The 25,123-nt window shown below is 42.5% G+C and overlaps 2 protein-coding genes across 12 annotated transcripts; one reads left to right on the plus strand and one right to left on the minus strand.

Moving 5' to 3' along the window:
- Positions 1 to 5: 5 nt before the first annotated feature.
- fignl1 (fidgetin-like 1) lies at positions 6 to 4,399 on the plus strand. 2 transcript variants are annotated; one of them, XM_020093961.2, is made up of 2 exons: positions 6 to 124; positions 1,665 to 4,399. In XM_020093961.2, the coding sequence occupies exon 2, from the start codon at positions 1,682 to 1,684 to the stop codon at positions 3,632 to 3,634; it is 1,953 nt and encodes a 650-aa protein (XP_019949520.2). In that variant the 5' UTR covers positions 6 to 124; positions 1,665 to 1,681; the 3' UTR covers positions 3,635 to 4,399. The 2 variants fall into 2 exon arrangements, with proteins under 2 accessions (XP_019949520.2, XP_019949512.2); XM_020093953.2 differs by lacking the exon at positions 6 to 124 and adding an exon at positions 265 to 601.
- Positions 4,400 to 7,823: 3,424 nt separating this feature from the next.
- Positions 7,824 to 24,166, minus strand: ikzf1 (IKAROS family zinc finger 1 (Ikaros)). 10 transcript variants are annotated; one of them, XM_020088377.2, is made up of 8 exons: positions 23,823 to 23,978; positions 19,409 to 19,462; positions 19,125 to 19,238; positions 14,062 to 14,331; positions 12,410 to 12,577; positions 10,789 to 10,914; positions 9,857 to 9,988; positions 7,824 to 9,429 (listed from the first exon to the last, which is right to left on the minus strand). In XM_020088377.2, the coding sequence occupies exons 1-8, from the start codon at positions 23,968 to 23,970 to the stop codon at positions 8,726 to 8,728; spliced, it is 1,716 nt and encodes a 571-aa protein (XP_019943936.1). In that variant the 5' UTR covers positions 23,971 to 23,978; the 3' UTR covers positions 7,824 to 8,725. The 10 variants fall into 10 exon arrangements, with proteins under 10 accessions (XP_019943936.1, XP_019943927.1, XP_019943969.1 ...); XM_020088368.2 differs by having other exon boundaries at positions 9,857 to 9,991; XM_020088410.2 differs by having other exon boundaries at positions 9,857 to 9,991; positions 19,320 to 19,462; positions 23,823 to 23,944.
- Between the last annotated feature and the right edge of the window lie 957 nt (positions 24,167 to 25,123).

Genomic DNA, 25,123 nt, shown 5'->3' on the forward strand with positions numbered 1-25,123 from the left:
TTTAGCGCGTTGTGACCACAAGATGGCGGCGTAGACCTCACTACGAATGAGCAGCGAGGAGCCGGGTGGTGTGGAAACTACAGCAGAGAGGAGCAGTTTTAAAACACGGTCTTTGTCAGCTTGGGTAAGACCTCACTTGTTTAAAAAGTAAATATGAACAGTGGGACGTTTTACGTGGAGAATAAAGTGTTATAATAACTTCACTGACAGGGGCGGGTCCCTGGGCGAGCCTGGAGGATAAATGGAGCCCTCCCTTGTAGTTACACGACATGGGCCCCCTTCCGCTAGTTTGGATCGAGTTTGTTGTTGTGATTGTGTTCTTTGTTTGACTCATATTTGATCTCGAGTTGATGTTAAAGTAAAGAGACAGACATGTTACTGGAATGGACCTTCGCTTGCTGACAGTCCAGCAGAGAGAGGTTGAGGTTTGACAACAACGAATTGGGACGAGACAGGAAGTCGTACTGCTGAGGAAGAGACAGGAGGCGGGAACTGCTAAATTGAATGACTGCCGTGTTATCGCAGTACGAGTTGTGTCTGCAGCGCAGTGTCCATTTGTTCTTGTTTTAACATCGGGGAAGTTAAGCTGATATCATCCATAGTAAGTGACGTCCCTCATCTTCAGTCCTGTTTGCGCTGCGAGGTGTTAAACAGATGGAAGTGGAACCTGTTTATCACAATGTGATCGTGTTGGTTTATCCCACAGTAATTAATTATAACATGTTGCTGAAGGACACTTCATCACATCTTCTCATTCATTCATTCATTCATTCATTCACACCAAGTGCTGTGCAGATCTAAACCTGCATGTTTTCAATGGGCTGTTCTCTTGCTCCAGAGCTACTTCAGAATGACTTCTTGTCTTTAATGAGTCCTCCTCAAACAGTTCTACAATACACTGTCACTTGTTATAGTCTGTGTGCTGGACATTGTGTGCAGAGCTTTTTTAACCGTCTATGGTGCAGAGTGAAGTTAGAAAACTTCATCCCACCTGGTTTATCTGCAGAGAAGATTTCACAGCCAATATTTTTCATGAAATGAAACTGAATTTGCTTTGTCACCCTTCTCTTGTGTGGCACTTAAATGAGTTTGAACAATTAATATTCAGTACCAAGTTAACAACTTTTTAAATAAAAGCCCTGTCAATAAAGCAGTGCAGCAGCAAAACGATCTGGCCACTGACAAATCAGATCAGCACCAGTGAAAGTCGGTCTAATATGGTAAAATAAAGAAAATCTAATTATTAGAATGACCTGGCGTTGAGTTTGACCTGCGGTTTGACTTATTGTCTATTGCTGTAGTTTATCCAAGGATGTAGAAGAAGACATGTTCAACATGTTTATTACATTTTTCTTAATATTGAATTGACGTCATGTCTAAATTACACAAAACGTAACACTGCACTTGGTCTGGCCATTAGCAATAGACATGCGAAGTGTGAAGCTGAGAAGATGAACTGTTGGTGAGATATGTGCTCCAAATACAGATGGACAGATGTTTGTCGAATTAGGTAGTTTAAGATTAATAAATATACAATGTCTTCTAAGACTGTAATATTTTAAGAAAGAACTTTGTGTGTGTGTGTGGGTCAAGGGTGATTGTGTGCCTGGGCTTTTACTGAGGTCATGCATTTTTAATAACTCTTGTCCCCTCTCCTTCACCAGGTTGGAGCAGGCCAGGCATGAGTGGTGCACACCTGGACGAATGGCAGAGGAGGTCCTTTGACATTTCATCTGGCAACTGTACACCTGAACAGACGGCAGATGCCTACCGGGCCCACATCCTCTCCATTCAGTATGCATGGGCAAGCTCCCAGCTCTCACAGGCCGGCATGGCCAGCCTGCTTAGGACCTACTCGGAGCGCTATGCTGCGGTGCTGGACTCTGATGACCCCCGCACGGGGCTCAACAACTACGCAGAGAGCGCTCTGCATCTGGCCCGCAGTCAGAGGAATCACAGCGATAAATGGGAGTCGTCTCTGACCATGGAGAGTGTGCTGGAGCTGCCCTGCGTGCAGAAGATGATACAGGCACAGACAGGGGGAGGAGGAGGAGGAGGAGGCTCCCTTGTGGAACCAGCAGATGTTAACATATCTGTGGGACCAGAGAGCAGAGGCAGCTCCCTGTCAGCTCCCTTTACTGTAGTCAGGTCAGACGATGCATTATTGAAACCTATAGGACCAACACAGGCTAAAACAGAGTTTAACAGTGGCAGTACTCCTGCTAATACTTATGCAGAGAAGCCAAGAGGATCTGAGGGAATCTCAGCCAATCCAAACTCATTCTCTCGACCTTCAGCTCGACCACAGTCTGTGTTTAGTTCTTCCTCTTCAGTCCTTCCACAGGGAAACCCTGGCCCTGCAGGTGGCACACAAAACTACCAGTCCTCCTTCTTCTCTACCTCAAATCCATCTAAGCGGAAGAATTTTTACAACCCAGATGGAGGGGATGTTGGTAGGGGCTCACACGGAGGTCAAGCAACCACTGACCTGCGACCTGGAGGCAACTTTAAAACGGCTCGCGAGCAGTTCATCGTTGATCAACAGAAGAAAAATTCCCATCAGCCACAGAGAGGCCAGGCCCCTGGGATGGCTGCAGCTGTGAAAAAATCTCTGGGTGCTAACAGGCCTCGAGGTACATTTTCAAAATTTGTGTCACCTATTCCTCGACAGGAGGAGGAGGAAGGAGGGGCGAGCCGTAATTCCAATACTGAGCCTCAGATCCTGGATGAGCGTCTGAAAAACTTTGAGCCAAAGATAGTCGAGCTGATCATGAGTGAGATCATGGACCACGGGCCTCCTGTGGCCTGGGATGACATCGCAGGTCTGGAGTTTGCCAAGACCACCATAAAGGAGATAGTGGTTTGGCCCATGCTGCGGCCTGACATCTTTACTGGCCTCAGGGGTCCGCCCAAAGGCATCCTGTTGTTTGGACCCCCAGGAACAGGAAAAACTCTGATAGGAAAATGTATCGCATGTCAATCAGGTGCCACCTTCTTCAGCATCAGTGCCTCATCGCTCACATCAAAGTGGGTTGGTGAAGGAGAAAAAATGGTTCGGGCCTTGTTTGCCATCGCCCGCTGCCACCAGCCCGCTGTCATTTTCATTGATGAAATTGACTCCCTGCTGTCCCAGCGGACAGACGGGGAGCACGACTCATCACGCAGGATAAAGACAGAGTTCTTGGTTCAGCTGGACGGAGCAGCCACAGCAGCGGAGGATCGCATCCTAGTGGTGGGTGCCACCAATCGGCCTCAGGAGATAGACGAAGCTGCCCGGCGGCGCCTGGCAAAGAGGTTATACATCCCCCTGCCTGAAGCAACCGCCCGATGGCAGATCGTGACAAACCTCATGGCTCGGGAAAAGAACCAACTGATCGAGCCTGAGCTGGGCAGCGTGGTGTCAGCTACTGAGGGCTTCTCCGGTGCTGATATGACTCAGCTGTGTCGAGAGGCAGCGCTGGGGCCCATCCGAAGCATCCAGCTCAGCGACATCGCCACCATCACCGCTGACCAAGTGCGACCAATCCTCTACTGTGATTTCCAGGAGGCCCTGAAGACGGTTCGACCCAGTGTCTCATCAAAAGATTTGGAGCTGTATGAAGACTGGAACAAGACTTTTGGATGTGGTCGTTAAAACTTTGACCCCTCATTCTCATTGTCCTCTACCTCTGTTAAAGTTCTGAATGTTGTTTTGAATGGGGATGAGAGAAAGTTGGACAACAAAATCCAACAAAATCCAGATATTTAAATCCAGTGGCATGAAATTGAGCAGTTTTTTTTCACTTCCTCTAAGCTCAACTGACCATTTAATCTCTTTACATCCAGTCTGATTTCTTTTGCTATCCATGAACATTTACTACTCACATTCAGCCTGCTGTAACAGGAAAGAAAGATATAACCACAATTTGCTTTAGAGTGATGAAGCATAATTCATGAAAATGTCTGAAACTTGTTCTTATTCCCATTCTTTGCTCTGGTCTATGTAAGCATTGGGCCCCATGTAATGTTTGTAAACTGTTCTAAAAGAGACAGGGCTCTCTGTTCATACAGTTGTTTGCATCCTTTTTTTAATAATTTCGAGGTTGAACATTCAGCAGAGACATGTTCACATTAATCGCTTATGTTAAGACTTCACTTATTTTGGGTCAGTTTCAATTAATTACATTTACAAAATTGTATTTTTATTCCTGAATGAAATATAATAAAATGTTGCAAAGTAAAGTTTGTTACTGTCTCAGAGTTGAAACAAAGCAGTAGTAAGTAGAGCCTGACATATATGGGTTGGCCGATAATATTGGTCGATATGAGCCTTTCACAGACACATTGGTGTGAGTGTTTATGTTTGCTGATACCTGCTGATATGAACTTATTTTACACAATAAACTATGCAGAAAAGATGTGTATTCATGTTTATATTGTATTTATTTATAATGAAATGTGTATTTAAACTATTAAAAGTACAGTCTCAATCACATTTCTTTGTCATAAAAGTTTGAACAACAACCACATATATTGGTATCAAAAACGTTCACTCTCTAATATCAGTATTGGCATCATCCCCCCAGAAGTTCACACTTGATCCTTCTCCCCTCTGATTCCACAGAGGGCAGTGTGGCCAATGTTTTATTTGCGTGTTTTTCCTCAGGTCTCATTGTGCTGAAATCTCCCCTGAGGCTGGGTGTGCCAATCATGTCCATGGAAGTTGGGCAACACACAGAGAGTATCCTGGGTGTCATGTTCACAGAAACCTGTAAAGCCCTGCCTCCTTTCCTGTCAGAGATAAAACAGCAGTGGACTCAACAGGAAAATCTGTTACTGCAACACTTCCCATGTATTAGAGAAATAGTGTGACGTGCATTATTTTAGTACCTCTTCTGATCCACAGGGTTTACGGTGCAGAAGCAGACATGTCAGACAGATCTGTCCAGGATCTATCTCAGAAGAAACTTTATCCTGTGGTCAAGTGATAGTTCTTGGTTCTTGATCTTTTTAACAATGTTGATGGGTTTTTTTTTCCTCACTGGTTTGATATTTACTCATTATAGAGTGGACCATTATAGATTGCACACACATGAAATAAAATTCTCATGTAAATTTCATGAAAACAATGTTTGAAAATCTGGATGAACATGAAAAAAGACTTTCATTTATTTTTCATCTTTTTGTCAAGTCCCTAATAAATAATTCAGATGCGTGTGGTTGGCCTCTGTGTTGAAACTTTGTTGAATTAGCCAGCAGTGAAAGGAGCCCCCCCTGACCTCCCCTCCTCCCTACCCCCTGTGGGTGTCTCTGAATGTGGGGACTCCTCACAGCTGGACTGGGACATATGCACAGAATTCCTCTGGTGCTGGTGGGATCCATAGAGTCCACAGAGTACGGGCTGAAAACTGAGCCATATGGTGGAAGCTTGTAGCTCAATTTGACTGTGGCTGTGCAGCAGCGGATACATCTGGGGTTGTGTGGTGGCAAACACACTTTACACAGTGCATTCATAGAAAACAGACAAATAGATGTTTGCTGCCTGTGTTCTTGTTATTCACGTCTGAAACACTGAAAATAAATATGAGACTTGAGTAGATCATTTACCTGGAGAGGATTTATTAGAAGTGATTCACGTTGCTTTGGATATTTTTAGTTGATCAGTTATAAACAGCGGTGGATTAAGTACTCAGAATAAATATCTATAAATTTGTCATATTTGTAAATCATAACTATAAAAAATATCTATGATATTGTAAGGTGTTGACCTTGGTGCCTTGAGTATGTTGGTGCTATATGGATAGAATTGAATTGAAATGAATGTAAAAACACTCAAGAATAATTCACATTGCCTTTGTATGCATGAGGGAACAATGCAGCATGAAAGATTATTTCTGACTGATTTATTACAACTACATGAGTTTTTTTGATTTTCATGTGAATTGATTCATCAGCTTGCTTTAAACTGCGCCAAACAAACTGTAACTGAAATCTTAATAACCGTAGCTTGAAAGTAGGGAATCAAACATTTATTTCGCTGAAAATAGTCCCTGTGAGCATCATACTATTTAATATTAGATTATCACAGATTAGATTAGGGTTTGGATGCACCAAAGGTGAGTAGGATTTGGACTTGGCTGGTCAAGGTGGGGCTAATTCTATATAATCCACTCTACAGTTGACTGTATATGTGAGGGTCACAAGGTTTTTATGAGCTCATTGATGAGTAATACAAAAGGAAAAAAACTTCTGCTCCACAATTTTTTTTAAATTTCTTCTCCACAAAAAAAAAATACTTGGACGATGGAGCGGGTCGTCCACTAACCAAAAGGTCAGTGGTTCAGTCCCTGTTTCCTCTATTCCAAGTGCTGAAGTGTCCTTAGGCAAAATACTCTCCCCAAATCGCCCATGACGGCTGTGCTGACAGTGTGTGAGTAATAAAGAAAGTGCTGCACATAGACTCACTGTATGAATGTGTGTGAGTAGATTCATGGCTAAACTGTACTGTAAAGAGCTTTAGGGGTTTTCAAGAAAAGCACAATATAATATAAATACAGACCATTATCCATTTAAATCTTTAGGCCTTTATTTTTATTTTAAATTTACACCCAATGAGAATTTAAAGGGGATATTGCTGCTAATAATCCACATACATCTGAAACATCAGGATAGGCAGTAATCTAACTACACACTGTCAATCAAAGCAATCAAATGTATCATTTAATTTACCACCTTATCAGGAAAGCTTGGTCAAGTCTGGTTCTCATGTAAATGGCTGAGAAGCAGAAGTGAGATCTTGGATCCTGGCAGAGCCAGAGTTGGTTGGCCACATTATCCCTCTCATGCAAATGCCCTCCCTCCGCATGTCAGGCCCCAGTCAAGCGTGTGGGGACGCAGCGCTGGCCACAGCTGCTTCCCGTTTCTGCTAAATCACACAGCAGCCATCTGGATGAGGCCGTCGCCACACAATGATGGCGAGCTCCTCCAGCGGCCCTGACCGGACGTCTCCAGACGGGCCTGGCCTTCTGCTCCAGTGGCTGATCCTCTCTGTCCCAGCTCTCTGCTGCTGCTGCTCCTCAGAGGACCAGCCGTTCTCTCCAGGTCCTGGACACGTGTCAGCATGCTGGTGTGTGTGTGTGTGTGTGTGTGTGTGTGTGTGCATGAGGGGGGTCTTCACTCTCAAACTCACATTTTTATGTGTCTCACTAGATGTCACAATTTAACATGAGAGTTTCTGTGGAGAGTACCAACTGTATCCTGTCTGATTTCCAACCTTGTGAAATCATATGAAAACAGTATATTTCTAATTAGAAATAAAAAAATGTATCTCTGATAACTCCAGCCACACCCAAAGTAATGATACGCTATGTGGGGAGGTGTTTATTTATTCATTCCCCTCTAACTGTAGATTTTCTTTCAGTATGGTCAGTGTTGTTTCGTTCTGTACACAGATGCCAGTCATTCCCTCTGTCTTGGCTCTCCCTTGACAGGCAGGACTGAGCCGCACGTTGAATGACATCCAAGCTTAATTATTTTAGAAGGTTCGAGAGGGTGAAATAAAATCTCCATATGTCTGAAGAAGAGGAAAATAAAACCGTAAAAGTCAAATAAACGTTCCATTTAGTCTAGTTAAGAAAGCAATCCTATGAAAAACACATTTGCCATGAAATATCTGCATATATGTACAATAAAGTCATAATGACCCACATGTACAGTTCTTCTGCGATTAGTCCCCATTAATTAAAGTAGCACAGTTAATTTTCATTTACTTGCTACAAATGTTCTGAGGCATAAATCAGCTTTCCAAATTCAGTCACTGCAGAAACAAAACACAACAGTCATTGTGCATATATAAAATATCCTTTATTGATATTTTGCAAGCATAAAGATCCCTTCAAATGGTTCACTTTCATTATGTGAGTGAAACAATTCTTAGCTATCAGGTATAAAACAAAAAAGGGCCACGATAACATTTCCTCATGATAGAACCAAAAGTATAGCGTCCAGCAGCGGTCATGTTTTCACTTCAAATACATTTAGTACAGTTGAACAGAAGAAGATGCAACTTTTAAAAAAAACTACTCCACAGACAAACAACAATCATTATAATAAATACAAAAACAGACAGGATGTGTCTAAATGTTATATAAATAATGTATAAGCTGCTACAAATATGAGAACAGGTTGAAAGTTAAGAGGGAAATGTGAAGTTATCCACACTGATTGAAGTTCCTCTAATGAAAACAGCTGAAGAATCTTTAACTGACATTTGAGACACATCACTAAATGAGTGCGTAAATAAATGTATGGAGTTCTTTACTACTTCAAAACTAGGAAAACAAAAGTTGCTGCCTGGTTTTCCAAAAGAAAAGTCACATTTGTACATTTTATATAAGTGGCAACTGTAAATACATGATTAAAAATGTGTGTATGAAGCGGCACAGTACCTCAGCTGTGTCGTCTTCATTTTCTGTTGTTAAAAAAGACAACTGAAGAGTCTTTCTTTTGAGCATGGTTTTTGAAATGAAAATAAAGCAATATCTTTAATAATTGTTTACATTTATCTGTGTTTAACATACATGCAAACTTTGTGTAAAAAAACAACTTTCAGACATTAACAGTGTATTTTACATTTAGTTTTTCTATGCATTTTTTTCAGATGCATGTCTAAGAGTATGTGTGGCATTTTTTCATATGTACACTTGTGTGTGTGTGTGTGTGTGTGTGTGTGTGTGTGCGTCGGGGCTCAATAGCGATGCTCTCCTCGCGTTATGTGAGAGGAGAACTCGTACCGGTCTTGGCTCCGGTGACCGCAGAGGTTGCACTCGAAGGGGTCTCTGAAACCGTGGCAGCCCATGTGAATGGTGTACATGACGTGATCCAGAAAGAGAACGCGGCAGTGTTCGCACCTGTACGCCCTCACCTGCTCCCCATCCGCCGTTACCACCTTGAAGCCCTCGGAGGCCATCTCCATGCTGGCGCGGATGGCCTCGTACTGCCTCTGCTGCTCCTCCTTCACCAGAGGGAGCACGCCGTTCCTCACCCCCGAGGTGATGTGATTGGTCAGGTAGATGAGGCCGGAAGCCGCCCTGCCAGGACGATCCTCGTTGTTGCTGTCGCTGTCGGTGGAGTCCTGGCCGCTGTGACTGGGCGAGGCGTCTTTCTCGCTGGAGGCAGACTTGGAGTTGGAGAGCAGCAGCAGGTTCTCGGCTGCACTGTCTTTGGCAGACAGGTTGTGGCCCGCGTGGGACTCGGCCCCCGGCTTGTGAAGGGGGTACATGGAGCCGAGGCCCACGTCGGAAGAGGAGGCTGGGGAGGTCTGGACCAGAGGCCGCAGCGACTCGGCCCCCAGGTAGCTGATGGCACTGTTGATGGCCTGGTCGATGACATGGGGCTGAATGAGCTCTCCTGCTCCTCCATCGTATGAGAGGTCGGACAGACGTTTCTCACCTGAAGAGCCAGAGAGAGACAGAGGAGCAATGAGAAGGTTAAACTACTGACACGCTCTCACTCTGACCTACACTCTGTGACTCCACTGTCTACACACTGTGTCTGCTCCTCTCTAGCTGAGTCTGAAAATAACTCACTATTACTCTTTCTTATGGTCTCAATGTCTCCTATTAGTATTTCTAAAACAATTGCATCCACGATTAAACACTCAGGAAATATTGAAACAATTCATTATCTAAAGGCAATCAAACAAATCACAGGCACATTCCTAATCAGGCTGAACTGCAGAAATAGACTTTATTCTCTAATACTGCATGCTGAGCCGAGGTGGCCTCTAAACACAAAACACACAGCAGCTTCATCTACGCAGCTTTCAGAAGTAACATTGTATTTGTTTCAGACAAAGGAAGCAGATTTCAGCCCTTACCCACAAACTTCTGTGGCATAGTGCTCTTACGCTTAGCTACATTATTAGCTAGTCTGTCTAGCACCAGGGCTCTGTCAGATCCCGTCTGGCTTAAGTCTTCCCTCTGCTCATTCTGGTTGCTTTCTTCCTTTACTACTGGAAAGCAAGACAGAGAGGTAGATTTCAGAGTCAAAGTAATCTGAGGTCGTCCGGTTTAAAGCGATGAACTGGTGCCTGATAACACATGCCCGGTGATGCTTGTCTCACAGAACACACTAATCTGACGCATGGTCTGTAGATATAGCATCTGTTCATGCTCACATACCAAGAGACACAACCCCGCACATTAAGAATCTCACGTTTTCTATAGGGAGGTTATTTAATTCATGACTGCAGAGGATGAAGTGGCAAATGGCAGCGTGATGAACGTGACGTAATTAGCTCAGCAGTTATTTTGGATGGATGAGCCCACTGTATATTGTAACAGTCAAAATTGCAAAAAGTACGTTTATGACATCCTGTGTTGCCTGGATACAAGAGATGCAACATCATCAGTCTTCACATTGTATTCTTAGTTAGTTGGGAGGCATGATCCGCTTCGGGGTAATCCTGGGCTCTTCCTCTCGGCCCAACTCATGACTGTTTAGCTGACGAGCGGACTGTGTTTGGTTCTTGTTTGATAGTTAGTCACCCTACAACCAGGCTTGGTCAGGTTGAAGTGGACGTTAGCGATAAAAGATGAGCATTGTGTCTGTGAGATTTTGCCATTTTCCACGCTCCTCACTTCCACCCACATGCACCTAAACTGTTACAATATTGAAATGGGCATGACATGACAAGCACACCTATTGGAGCAGTGTAAGCATGGTACACATGCAAAAGAGAGCGCTGTGCTCAGGGTAAAGTAGGTCATCAGATCTGGGTGAGAAGCGAGCGTCTTCCGAGGCACCAACCTGTGTAGATGCTGTTCTGCAGCCCCATGTACTGGAGGTAGTTGTGACAGCGCTCCTTGTGCTCCTCTAGGGAGCTGCGCTGCTTGTAGCTCCGCCCACAGTATGCACACTTGTGGGGTTTTCCAACTGCAACAAAATGAAACAGTTCATCAGTGAACAGAGCAATTACTGCCACCAGAATTATACTTTTTGGTGGCATTTTTTTCAGTTACACAATCATGATTTAACCTGCAGGTAACTTTATCTGCTCTCCTCTGTGCTCTGTCATGGTGATGAGCTGGATTTTATACATCCACTTTGATTAGAACAAACAGAAGAGGAGAAACTGGGCTTGTCACACTGACAGTTGTTAGATGAAGAAAAGAGCACCACCTACAGGAGGCTCAAAGAGAAGACCTGACAGCAGCACTCGCACTGATGATTCCTGGAAAGTCCAGTGCATTGGGGGAATTCGGGAAGCAATTTGAGGGGATTTTACACTCTACAAATAAAAGCTTACATAGAGAGGGTATTTTAATAACAGATTCCAGTAAAGAGTCAATTTAAATTGAACTATTTTTACATTATTAAGGGATTTACTATTTCCCTGTGCAGGAATTTACCTTTTTCTTTTAAAATGATTACTTATCATAATTTTTTTGGGGGGGGCAATCTGATCTCCTGCACCAAAATAGATCAAGTAGTGTGCATGTTGGCTCCTAGTGGAGGAACTAAATCTCCACTCTCCACAGGTTGTGAAACAAATCTTACAGATAATATTAATGAAAGGTTAAATCATCAGATCTTTAAAATAAATATGAAGGACAAAAATGACTCATGACTTCAGTATTACTAAAACTATGTCTACAGCCCCGTGGTTGAGTAACTACTACAGAATGGAGCTCTCTAAAAGTCCAAAAAAATACAGTCACCTTGCATTATGTGTTATTTCCTTTGAAGTTCCAGGAAAATGCACAATGTATTCACATTTGAATAACATTTGTTAAAAACGACAGTATCCAACTGGTTTGGGACTTTTGTAGTTTTTTTAAATGAACCTGTCTGTATGTGACCTGATTTTAAATATTCACACAGGAACCAATGGAGTCAAGGGTTAGGGAAGTCTCAATCAAGACTACTGGTTCTAGGTCTTTTTATGGGATATGTTGGCAATAACAAAACTAGTTCTATAGTTTTGTTATTGCTCGCCCTAATCAAAATGATATGAATTCTATTATTAATCATATGTAATACCATATATCAAGAATAGCCTAAGAGCTTGCCACAGATTGTAAGCTTTTAATTGTATCTTCACCTTCTATGCAGCCTTTAATTTTTGTGAGCATTGTTGTATTTCAATGAATTAAAACCTGCATAATAAAATCATACAATTGTGTCCAGTTTAACCTTTCACTCCTCAGTGCAGGCTTTGCAAGTGTATATTGTTTACAACCAAAACATTTCATTAACACATACTTCTGCAAAGCATTTGCAAAAAATGTGACACCATATCTACCCTTTCAACTTCCTCATGTACTACGGCCCTGAGCTGTTGCGGTGTGCACTGCAGAACATGTCATGCCTTCTGTAAAAACTTCCGTGTGCAGAAGTTTGAGTACTCGCTGCCTGGTTTTCCACTCACCTGAGTGGGTGCGTAAATGTCCGGTGAGAGCATCCCTCCTGCGACAGGCGTAGCTGCACAGGTGACACTTGAAGGGCTTCTCCCCTGAATGGAGCTTGATGTGGCGCAGCAGGTTACCCTTCTGGGTGAAAGAGGCACCGCACTGGCTGCACTGGAAAGGGCGTTCTCCTGGGGGGAAGAACACAACAGACACACTGTCCTGTAAAGAGGCCGATGACACACTTGTATGTTTTCAAAAGCACCCATTTGTGTTTTTCATGTATCAGGGAATTCATGACTTTTCCCTAATTGCACTGCTCTCCCTAATCTCACCATGTCTGATTCCTCATCTGACAACAATAACAACACTAAGTCTGAGTCTTTTCTATGCGGAGAAAAAGCAGGCTGCTGCTGTGGGAATGCGGGGTCACTGCACTACAAGCATCCCGAGCGCCAGAACAAGCTGGATGATGGAGGGTCTCCAGGGCAGAGAGTGATCCAGCAGCCTGCGGGAGGGTTTCACAGCAGAGTGACACTCCATCTCTCCATGCTCCCCCTGCCCCGCCGACTTCTGGCGCTCTGATCGAACAAGAGCCTTTCAGACTCAGCCTGCCAGTTCCGTAATGCACCATTGCCTAGGTCAATTTGATCTGAAAATCTCATTTTTTACTCTTCTTCGTCTCTAAAATAAGAGCGGCACATCACAATGCAAATTCAGCCTCATTTGAATAAAGCAAAGGAAACACTTTGTGTTGAGAGCCAGTCTTCCTGATCAGCGCCTCTGGAATAAACCAATATCCAGCCTCTCCGAGTGTTGTGGCATTCTGTGAGAACGTTTTAATATGGCTTTTTTTTTCAAAGGCCCCCCATAAAATAAGAGTCACCAGTGAAGCAGCAAAAATATATAAAAGAGGAAATTCATTAAAAATGCATTTCAGGAGCTAAGACTCACCACAGAATATTTTCTATTTAAATAGGAGGCACTTCATTATATCCTTTATTGTAGTTTCTTTTGCATTTACATTAGTCTGGTGTTCCTTTCTTCCATTTTGAGTTTCATTAGTTTCTAAAGCTTGACAGTTAAGTGCCTTTTTCAAAAATGTTCCCCACCACTGGTTTGGTTCCATTACAATAGAATATCAATTTTGAAATTTGAAAATACTTTTAATAGCCAGATAATTGTCACTTCGTAGAGATTCCATATAACTGCAGCAGATATCCTTTTCCTCATTTTTTTCGGACCAAGTTGGTCTCTGATACTTTATCGCACGATAATTTGACCAGTTGCTTGTCATGTGGTAATTTAGTCATTTAGATGAACAATAATGAAAACTAATGGCACGCTCAAAGTCTATTTCACGCACGATAGGAGGGTGTACATGCATACAGCCAAATGCAGGCATGCCAGCACAACTACGTTTAAGGGTGTCTGAAATCATAAGTACATTATTTCTAATTATTAATGTGTAAGCAAAGAGAACACAAATCTACAGCAGACTATATGTGCTGTTATATTGCTTGTAGGAAACAACTACTCTGAGATCTTCATTTTTGCCATTTAGATTCTAGAACTATGTAGTAGCCATACACCTTTCTAGCCCTCATCCATCCTCTCATACTGACAGTGAACATGGGTGCAAAGGAAGGGCAAGAAGTAGTGCAGGTTGGCTTACCAGTGTGGCTTCGCTTGTGCACCATCAACACATTGGGGCCAATGCAAACTATCCCGCAGATATCGCACTTGAGCTTCCCGTTGGGCAGCCGGATACCGCCGGCCGAGGAGAAGGCCTTGGCTTCGGGGCGCGGCTGTGAGCCGTTCACCTTGGCCCCAGAGGCATCGATCACGCGCAAGTCTTCCGCACACTCCTCCTCCTCCACGCCATTCATGTCACAGGCCAGCCCATTCTCCTCATCACTGCGAGCCTCAACTTTAATGTTACAGACTGGAAAAGAGGGCAAGGGGGGGCCACGGTTTAGAATACGAGCATGCTTCTCTCATGATGTTACTTACTGAAGATGGGCAATTTGTCAGTGTGATGTTGATACTGTGGCATGAGAATAAACTGCCCTAGTGATCATTTCTAAAAATGCATGTGCTTCTACTTTACACTGTAAATGTCCCTCTTTCGCTTACGGTTCAGTATGGCTTCTCTTTTTCTTCTTGTTTACTTTTATGGCTACTATTAGTGTCATTTATCATTGTTCTTAATCTTACTATTTCTTTTTTTTTTTTAACCAGACCATGTGATTTATTTTCTTTTTCTCTTTGTTTGGCATTTTATTTTGGTTTTGGTTTTAATCTCATTTCTATTATGAATTACTTTTTAATCTATTTTTTTCATATACTTATGCAAGATTTATTTTCCGTGAATCACTTCCTGAGTGACTCATTTTGTTGATTTGTCACACTCTCCTGCTTCTTTTTAACTAAGCAGCACATATTTCATCAGGATACACCAGTAGAGAGCATGATCACTGTTTGAGGATGTCAGCGATGAGATGAAGAAACACACAGATCATCTCACACTATCACACTTTTGGTGAAACGAATGACAGCAAGATAAACAGGAAACAGAGACACAGGAAGCAGTGCGAAACTAGGGACGACAGTGGTGTGCATTGGGGCCACAGTGTGCGATGAACACACACACAAACAGAGAGAGACGTGTGTATGCCCTTCACCACCTTGTTCATTTGGAACTTTTAAGGGTACAGAAACAAAAATAAGAATTGCATCATCTGTGAAACTAGATAAAATGTATTTCTATTCTGTTTTTCCCAAAGTGATCAGAAAAGAGAAGTGTCCTCTGTGTTAAACTAACAACTCCCTACTTTCCTACCAGAAAAACCTTTCATTTCACAAAACTGACAGATCTCGCAAGTCCCAGAATGTGGTTGCATGTCATGGTGGTAGACTGATTTCCCCATGCCACTAGCTCTGTTTGTACAACTGAAGAGGAAGAAGTGGAAATCATGAAATATAGGAATCTATGGAAAAGGGGAAGCTTCAGAAAGAGGGCCTGTCTAACTGAAATACCAAGAATTATGGAGAAGTGACAGAAAGGGAAGCACGGGAAGGGAATTGTAAAACAGCCTGTAACTGAAACAGTTTTTTTTTCTTTTACCAATTTTCACAGAGAGCCACGAGGAAACATAACTATCCTACTGCAAAGAATGTTTCCCATCGAGAGCAGGAGGTGGTGCAAAATGTGAGAGCTAACAACAAAAGATCACAAGAGTCACGTAATCTAATCAAATATCAACAAGCAAGATTTTTCTTTTTTTCTATTGCCGGATAAACAGTCTTCTCATCTGCTCAACTGTTGACACTTTTAGGACAACCTGTCTCATCTTTTTGCTGAGATGACATAAGACAAACACACATTGTGCACGCAGACAGAAGGAAAGACTTCACTGCTTGAAAACTAAATGCTTAGTTAAAATGACAGAGAGTTACTTACAGAATGATTTATTCACGGCACATACTACATATGCATTCAATTACATTGCAGTGAGGATTTAAGCAGAAATCTATGTTAACACAAGACTCTTATGCTATAAATACCATTTTCCATTTCAGATAAGATAAGATAATCTGCAGTTGACTTGTGTCTTTGGAGGGTTTTTTGGAGGTTTTACATTGCGCCATGTTGAAAAACGTGTATCCGTTCTCAACCAACAAGGTTCTTCATTCAGGTTTAAGCACTTTAATGGTGACGTAAGAGTACAAAACATTTAAAGGAATTTTTTTTAAGGCATGTGATCATGTTTTTTCCATTTGTATATCACAAAGATTGAAAGTAAAACTCAGTTGCTTCACCCCCTCAACCCTCCTTATTTAAATAAAGGTTTTAGCCACAACATCACTGATTGCCACAATTATCTGGATAACTTGACTTTTTTCTAATCTATGGGGAGTTGTACAATCCTTGGGAGTTGTTATGTAAATCAATAAAAAGGCTTATTCAGACTATTGCCTTGCTTGAAAATTCAATTTAACAACTAATAAACCCTAAATCAATGCATAATCTGCATTGGGCATTTTGTATATTCTCACAGATTTAAGGAAAATTCATAGCTGGATCAATGCACCAAAATATTTTTTTTTTATCTGCAACTGTCAGTTCCTTAAAATTCTAACCCAGCAGCGAGGCTCTCAGGTTATCAGACTGCTAAAGTAGACAGAAGGGAACCATGTTCCTGCTTCTCATGGATATGGGGAAGTTGTGACTAAATTGGGAGAAGGAAGAAGGCTTTTTACTTTATATCATGTTTGTCACAGTCACACATCCTGATTAGGTCTTTTTGGGAAGCAACTGCCAGAGCACACTGTAGACAAACAAAGCAGGTCGCAAAAACAATGTTATAACCTGGTGTCAATCTGATTCTCAGATTACAGGTAACTGAAAATGAAACTACAAGGACAAATACATACAGAAATTACAAATGAATATGTATTTAAAATGCTAAAATAGTGGTAAAGCCTTTTTGGCATAAAAAAGAAATGGTCAAACTATTCTGACAGAGATCAATGATAAATACAAAGTACGATAACAAGTGCGTTAGTTCTGCAGCATGGAGACACAGGGAGCCTGCTGGAGGTTCCTGTTACTGACTTATGCTGCTCTCACTGCCTGAAAATAACCCTGTGTGCAAGGTAGTGGAACCGCATGTGTTAAACCACGCCAGCAACACACTTGACTTGCAGGAACACCAAAAACAGATTGCTTTTCCCCGCACACTTTTCTTTTTTTAAACACTCGTCTCCATGTTTTCGGGAACTAGACAGCTCAGTCTCATTCACTTAAAGTGAAATCATTTCACTGGATGTTGTGAAGATTATCTTATTTATTTCAGTTATAGCTGCTTTAGAAAAAAATAAACATAAATAATATAATAATATAAATATAGTGAGCCTGTGAAAATTTGACAACGAAATAGCTTTAACATTGACGTATAAACCTTATACTTGAAATATTGTGAATGTATAGCAATAATGAAAATGCCCAACCACAGCAAATACTTATTTGCGACAGGAAAGAACATGGCTTTTGAGGTTTTGAGCATGCGATACCTTGAGGTCCGGTGTCCCACTTACAGACCCCCTGCTTTTTTGCCTTTTTCATTACAGAGAACTGAGTAGCACATGATCCTGAGTGATAATTATAACACATTCAGGCTTTTATCACAGAGGCAGCGATGCATAGATGAACCAGATACTTGCACTTCCCTTCTTTCGGTCTTTGGGCTCTTTTTCTCTGTCCCTATATAGACACGTGTACAGACACACACACGCTCATGCAAAGTGATGATACTGAATCGGGATTGAACAGAAGTCACGTATAGAGTCAGATGTCCACGCTGACAGCTGTGTCCTCATCACTGTCTTTACATGCCGCAAATGAAAGTTAAATGTTTAAATCTTGTTTTATCCAGATTGTACTACACGTCCATCAGTCGACTGACATGAGACGAGCACAGACAACATGGCTCTACACACAATGCGTAACACAAATTGCCACAATCACGATCATTTAGATGCCACAAAAACAATTCTGCCTGACAATTCAGCTGCTTTAAAGTCAGACGAAGCACATTTGTGAGTTAAGTGTGTGCGTGTGCAGGTGTGTGACCTTTGTGGTATAGCAATGCACTTTTCAGTCTCGAGCTTGGCCCTGTTCCTGAACTCTTTATCTCCAGGAGTGTTGAAACTGCCTAAAGGCAATGTTCTTCTTAGGAAACTCTTACACATCCTATTTCAGTTTCCTCTCCTACTTTTTTTTGACTCTGTGCTTCTAATCTTTGCCGTTATCTGGAAAAGTAGAAAAACACTCACAGGGTGGTGAAATTTCAGATGTAATGCTAGATTTTGTCTACGATCATGTGAAACTATTTGTCATGATGAAGATAAAATTCACAAGTCACATTTTTAGGATCCTGGGATAATAAATTTTTAGCAAATTTCACATCTGTAACTGCGTCAATACGCAAATTCCCCCTTCTGAGTGCATCTTTAACATTGTTACTGTCCCTAATATTCTGGACATTCCTTGAACATACGAATACACATGAACATAATTAAGAATTTCCTGAATAAAGAATAATACTAAGCAAAATAATACTTATTTGTCCTGTGCAAAGTAAGTCTGACTAGCTTTTCACATTTTCTCCACAAACCACCCACATTAGCAGACATGAGATAAATATACATCAGCGCTGTGGTTCCCTCTTGAATGCCTCCTCCTTATTTTCACCAAGATATTCCCTGGCTTGATGTTCACAAACTCAAATCAAGGCCACATTAGCTATTCCTTAAGATTCGGCTTATTAATGACATACCATGGATCAAAGAGGGTTTTTTTTTCTTTTTACCTTTTCTGCCAATGACCTAAATGTGTCTCTTTGCAGCTTTAAATTAATATTCCCAGGGATTTGGAATGGCAAATTTCTCCCACTGGATGAGATTAAGTTATAATAACATCTTTATGCTTTTTATGCCGTTTTTTTTTAAACTGATTCTTTCATGTAAGCGTTTTACTCTGATTTGGACGCTTTGGGAATGAATACATTACAGCTGGGAAAGGCACTGCTGTGGGTTTTTTATTCATTTTATTGCTGCTTCATGGGACACACTCCACTTAATATGGCAATCTCACACTCATAGAAATGTACACGAGCACCAGTGATGTTCTGAGGGGCTGTGGGTGAATTTGGAGAGATGTTGCCGTGCACGTACCTTTGTCCCCTCTGTTGTTCTGCTGGTGGGTGGAGCCGGCTGACAGGTCCTCGGGGACGGCCATGGGCTCCTCTGCCTCCTCGGACGCTTCGGTGGGAGGGGGGCTGTCCCTGCCTGGGGAGACACACACCAGCAAACACCCATCACTCACCGCGCAACCCCTCAATGTGTTTCATTCACTAGAAGCAAAATTACCTCCAGGTGGGTGTGAGAGCCTGTTTGTGGGCCTATTGTATCTACTTTCTGCACTCAATGGCTCAATCATGCAGTAGGTACTCTTTTACCTGGCATCTGGGCCATTTCCTGGGCCTCTTCTGTCTCCATGCGGTGCAAGTACTCTAATGGGAGAGAAATAGAGATGTATTTGTGTGTAAGTTTAATCAAGTGCAGGCTGAGGAAACAACATTATAAAAAGCCAGAGTGGAATAAAAGGTGTACATCTCGGCATGACTCCGTCACCTCAGTGAGATCGTTCTTGTCACAGCCACAGACGCACCACTGTCCCCCACATTACATTACAAAGAATCACAGACATTTTCATTACGAGCCTGACAGAGAGCCTGAGCCTGGAAAGTGGCTCTGCTCCAGCTGATGGGGCCCACCGGTAGCACGACTTCGCCGGGAATGAGCTTTCAGACCACATTTGTTATTTATTGTTAATTTCCTGCCACGTAATCATCCAAAAATGCAAACTGACTGCCGCAAAATTAAGCAGAAAATTAACTGGCCCCAGGTCACCGAGGATGCGGGTGTTCGCCGAGCCCAGCTGATCGGCACTCGTGTTCTCTCTAATTTACTGAGCATGCATCGCTGAGCCTGCGGCCTGAGCACAGATGCATGCAAGTCACAATGAGAAACAAAGGGAGGGAGAGAAAGTGAGAGGAGAAGAAGAAGAAGAAGAAGAAGAAGATGAAGAAGAAGAGGAGGAGACGGCAACAAGATAGACTCAGCGGCAGAGAAGTAGATAGCAATAGGAGGGCAAGAGTCAGAAGAGCAAATGCAACAGGAAGGTGAAGAGAAAGAAAAGAGACAGAAAGCAGGCCAAAGGACAGAGAGGTTCCTATTTATTATTTTTTTAGCAAGACCAGGCAGTCGAGTCCAGAAGCAAACCTCCGGCCAGGGCTGAATATCTGAGGAGTCACCAGTGCTCATGGCCCCATTAATAATGGATGGCCCTCAAGCCTGCAGCAGATGGGCCCGACAGCCTCAGCCCCAGCTCCGCCACTTCAAGAAGCCCTTGGTGGGGCCGCTGCCCGGTCCAAGCAGCCACACAGGGAGAAGTGAAGCTCCCGAAAATAGCGAAACAAGCCCAAGGGAGAAGGGGAACCTAGGCCTTCCTGTTTTACTGACAGATGGCTCCACACATTTGGAACAAATAGTGGGAAGCGACCAGGCCGCTCTGTCGCAACACACCATATTCTGCGGAGTCAAGTCAGGAGCTCCTGCAGACGCCCAGGACACAAGTGTGAGGGGAGGGAGGGGGGGCAAAGGTCACTGATGCAGATGAATTGTTCAGCACAACACAGGGGTGTTGCGTGTTTCTCTGCCGAGCTCCGACTCCACAGCGGCAGCTTCTTCAGCATCTGGAGTTTGGAGGTCGGGTACAGAGGGAGGTGTATTCTCATGTGCCCTTTTTTCTGGGCAGATGGTGCGAGGGGAAACACGGATGTGTTGGTGGGGGGGCTTCGACAGAAAAAAAAAAGAGAGTCCCTACTTTCAGTCACAACCCACTTGCGTAGGCATTTGGAAAGTAAGGTGCACGTGGAATATTCAGGAAGTAGCTATTTTGTTTGAGAAAGTGAGACTATTTTTCAAACGGCTTTTATTTTCTACATGTTACACGTATATTTGTCATTGTATTGTAGTATTAAAGTATAGTTTTACCTCAGTCTAACAGGACTGGAATTGTCCTTTGCCTCAGTATAAAGTTTTACTTAAACACAGAAAAACGTTTTGTTTTTATAGTGTAGTTAAAAATGTTCATGTATTCATTCAACAAATCAGTCACAAGCTCTTTTTTTCATTTGTGTACTAGGATCAAACTGAAATGATGAAAACAGCAGGATTTTTACATATTACTGTGGTCGTAACATTGTGTGTGTGTGTGTGTGTGTGTGTGTGTGTGTGTGTGTGTGTGTGTGTGTGTGTGTGTGTGTGTGCGTGTGTGTGTGTGTGTGTGTGTGTGTGTGTGTGTGTGTGTGTGTGTAACTGTGGGCAGGTGGAATCTTTCAGTCGCTGAAATGGAAGTCACAGAAAAGACTTTGTGACACAGAGCAAAGGGGGGACTGAAAAAGTTTGGGTCTGAGAGGCATCGAGTTAAGGAGAGGCAGGAAGAGGCTTGTGGGTTGACAGAGTTCTCGGTCCTCCTCCTGTGTGTGTGTGACTGTGTTTTGTGTATCATGGTGGTGTGTCATAGTGAGGTGCAGAAGCTACACCAGGGAGCAGGGTGGAGATGAGAAACAACGAAACCGTTAACAGATACTGAGGACCACACCAGAGAAGGCACGGTTAGAAGCTCGAACACTGAGTGTACGTATACATTAGTGCACAGTGTATACAACACACATTTAGAAATAACAATAAAAATTAGGTTAAGCTATATTTCTTGGAATAAATAAATTATAAATCGAAATCATATTTATACACTTTTACATAATTTGATGAAGTCTGTTACTTTTATGGGTCTGATTTATTATTAAAATAAGACTAAAATAAAAGACTAGTTAAGAGAGAGTTAAGACAAAGGAGAATATTTGTATACGCTTCTGCAAACAAAACTAAACCTTGCTATTAATAGTTATAGCATAATATATATAATATACATTTCAGGGGCATGTCTTTGAGTGAGTGCGCAGTGTAATAACATGAAATATAATTCTAAGTATTATTACTTGTATACTTTACTAAAGGTTTCCACTGTAGACAGAAACTAATCAGACTGAAAAGATGTGTTTCATGAGGACTAATGATGTTATGGGCGTCTTCTTATCCACTTTTAGGAAAAGAGCTCATCCTACACTGGACAGTGTGCGACATGGTCACCTTTGTTCCTCAATGCACATGAAGACTCATGAAATATATGGGTGGAAGTGGGTAGATGTAGTGTTACCGGATGTGTTCTGGGAGCTCATCGATGGGGGTGAGGGGAGAGTTGAGCTGCTGAGGAGAAGTTTCCTTCATTTGCATCTGACACACTTCACTACTCTGCTATTCAGACAACAATCATTTTAATAACTGCCTGTCTTCCTCTGCCCCCCTCCTGCTTCTGTTTCTGCTGACAAGAAAGATAATGGATCCGCAGACAGATTTGCACCTCTCTCTCTGAGCTGTGAAAAAGTGCAGGTGCCGGGGTTCATTTCCAAGTTTCAACATCTGAGATCAAACTTTATTTTTCAATAGGCTCTCTGTCAAAGTGTTAGTTTTAATTAAATGTTTGTATTCAGGTCTGATTGTGGTTAAATGGCTGAGCAATTTATCCCTTAAATGTTTCAAACTCAACAAAGAAAATTGCATCTTACTTAATGTGAACTGCAAATGGATCCATACTTACTGAAAATTACAGATAACATTAAATTAATATGTCTTGTGTAATAGATTAAAATGACACCTCAATGACTTATCTCATACAAATTGTTCAAAAGTAAGTGAACTCTTAATCTAATAATTATTTAAGCTTAATTGGAGTCTATAACATTTTCTACAGAGGTTCGACTTCTACAGAACCAGAAACTTTAGTCTTTTAAAAATGAGTAAATAATACAATTCCTCATTAGTTTTTTCTGTGAATCTTTCATGTCTTTTTTTCTGGGCGTTGAGCAACAACTTTCTTCCTCAGTGTAAAAAACTTTCATCAGTCCTGCCTACATGTGTGTGTTTCTCTCTCTCCTTCACACACACGTTTAACAACTCAGACTGTGTGGACGGAACAAGTGAATACAAAGACTAAAGCGATGAGAAATGATCAGATTTATCGATTATTGATTTATTTCATAGATATAAGAAGCTGCGTCAGTCGGTGCGTACTGATTTCCTGTTTGAGCGGCGCCAAAATATTTTCACATTCGCTTTATCATTTTTTCATTCTCGCCAAAATTACATTTTAATACAAGTTTTTTTTTCTTAAAATACATATGTTAGTACTTTACTGAACTCCAGATAGAGCCTGTGTGAAGTTTAGCGCGCACATCTGTCGCAACAGGTGCTATAAATAACAGGAGTGTAAAATGTAATAAAACAGGTTTTGATTATAATGAAATGCGCAGATAATTATTAGGAAATTATGAAACTACATTTGCAGTTTTTATATAAATCAAAATAATTGTGAATAATTTATCCGCATGTTCCCAAAAAGAAATTTACGCAAGGGAAATAGGGAACATTCCTTTATTGCTCTTGAACATCTGGCTATACAGGAAGAAATTATGATTTTAAAAGTACATATTTCTCCTCAATTGATTAAAAAAATAGCCCACAAAGCGTATAATTAATCACTGGCATGTCGTGCGCCAGAGGAGAATTACGCGCAGCAAACGGGATCTGATGCTGCAGCTGCACCTGCACCGAAACTAAAGGAGAGTTTTTTTCCAGTCAGGCACAAACGACTCCTTAAGACTAGAGAACAAACTGTGTGAGTTCAGAGCTCCTGAGAGTCTGCGAGGTCAGTGTGGAGCAGAAGAGGCGCGGTGGAGGTCACTTTACCTGCTATTCCTTGAGTTTGCAGTATGAAGTTCTTCCAACTCTCCCCGGCTCCATGTGCAGAAGGTCGCAGCGCCGCCGCGGCCCCATGGAGCTGCGCCCGGAGTCCCTCCCCTCCTCTCCACTGCACTTCCTCGTTCCAGCCCAACATGACTTCACGCCTCTGAGCTCTGCTGAGGCATTTTGCTCGCTTTTATCCACAGGGCCGAGTCTGCAGACTCCGCGCCGAGCCCCTGGCACCCCGCTTTGTGCCGTGCCAATAAAAAGCTGACACCCAGTAGACCATCACTGGCAGCCATGCATGAGATGGGATGAGGCGCGCGAGGAGAGTGGACCGTTCATTGTTTATTTATTTCGTTCTCACTGAGGAAGCTGATTGGGGGGGTTGGTGGTGGTGGTGGGGGTCCTCACTTGCATATTGGACCCGCCAGCCCCCCCCCCCTCCACTGTCACCTGTTCTGGCACGCTGAAGCAGTCCATGAAATTAACACAACTGTTTTTTCTTTCCCATATAATGAGTTTTTCCCCCTATATGTAGTCTTTCATGCATCAGACTTTCTCCCCTCAGTGTCAGAGCCCCCTGTCCCACCTCAGCACATCAGCAGGTGTCCACCATCAGGACTGTCTCTGAGCTCATTGTTTCCTTTTCAACATTTGACTCTGCATTACTTGCTCTTTTAAGATGCATGTAAACTGAGCGTTGTCCCTCAGTCTCAGCGGCTCAGTCCTGCAGATGATCATCATGTAGATATACATTATTTTTCTCCTCTACAAACCAACACTAAGGTCCAAACCCATCGGAGATATTTTGGCTTCAGAGGCTTCCATATAAGAGCTCCAATCATTCGTTCCTTGAAACTGAGATACACATACATCTGGAGAGGTTGCAAAATTTCATCTATCTGGCTTTTCCCGTCACTGATCAACCTACTAATTTCACAAACGTCTGTCTTCAGTGTTAATAAAAATTGAAAAAACAGCCAACCAGGGCTCTGTAGCGGTCAGCGGGGGCGTGTTTCCAGTCTGTTGACCCAGTTGAATGTGTCTTCTATGTCCTCGGATAAACTACAGCGGTGGTTGGTAACTGGGTCAAGCTGTAGGTCCAAATCGACCCTGAGCATTTTGATAATTTGATTGTTTCATTTTCACCTTATCGGACAGATGGACTGAGCTGCAATGAGTGCTGATCTCCATCATGGCAACAACATTCATTGAATCACTTCCTGTTTGGCGTGGGGTGCACGTTCATGTGGCCACTAGCTTAGCTACTTCCGGTAGTGGACTTTTAGGCTCAAAACGCGAAG

The sequence above is a fragment of the Paralichthys olivaceus genome, chromosome 14, assembly GCF_024713975.1.
Source record: "Paralichthys olivaceus isolate ysfri-2021 chromosome 14, ASM2471397v2, whole genome shotgun sequence".
Taxonomy (NCBI): Eukaryota; Metazoa; Chordata; class Actinopteri; order Pleuronectiformes; family Paralichthyidae; genus Paralichthys; species Paralichthys olivaceus.

Coding starts and splice junctions, on each gene's coding strand:
- fignl1 (XM_020093961.2), top strand. CDS start 1,682: ATGAGTGGTGCACACCTGGACGAATGGCAGAGGAGGTCCTTTGACATT.
- ikzf1 (XM_020088368.2), bottom strand. CDS start 23,970: ATGTTGGGCTGGAACGAGGAAGTGCAGTGGAGAGGAGGGGAGGGACTC. Junction 19,239..19,408: donor GGAAATGGCCCAGATGCCAG/GTAAAAGAGTAC, acceptor GTGTCTCCCCAG/GCAGGGACAGCCCCCCTCCC. Junction 9,992..10,788: donor GCAGAACAGCATCTACACAG/GTTGGTGCCTCG, acceptor CTTGCTTTCCAG/TAGTAAAGGAAGAAAGCAAC.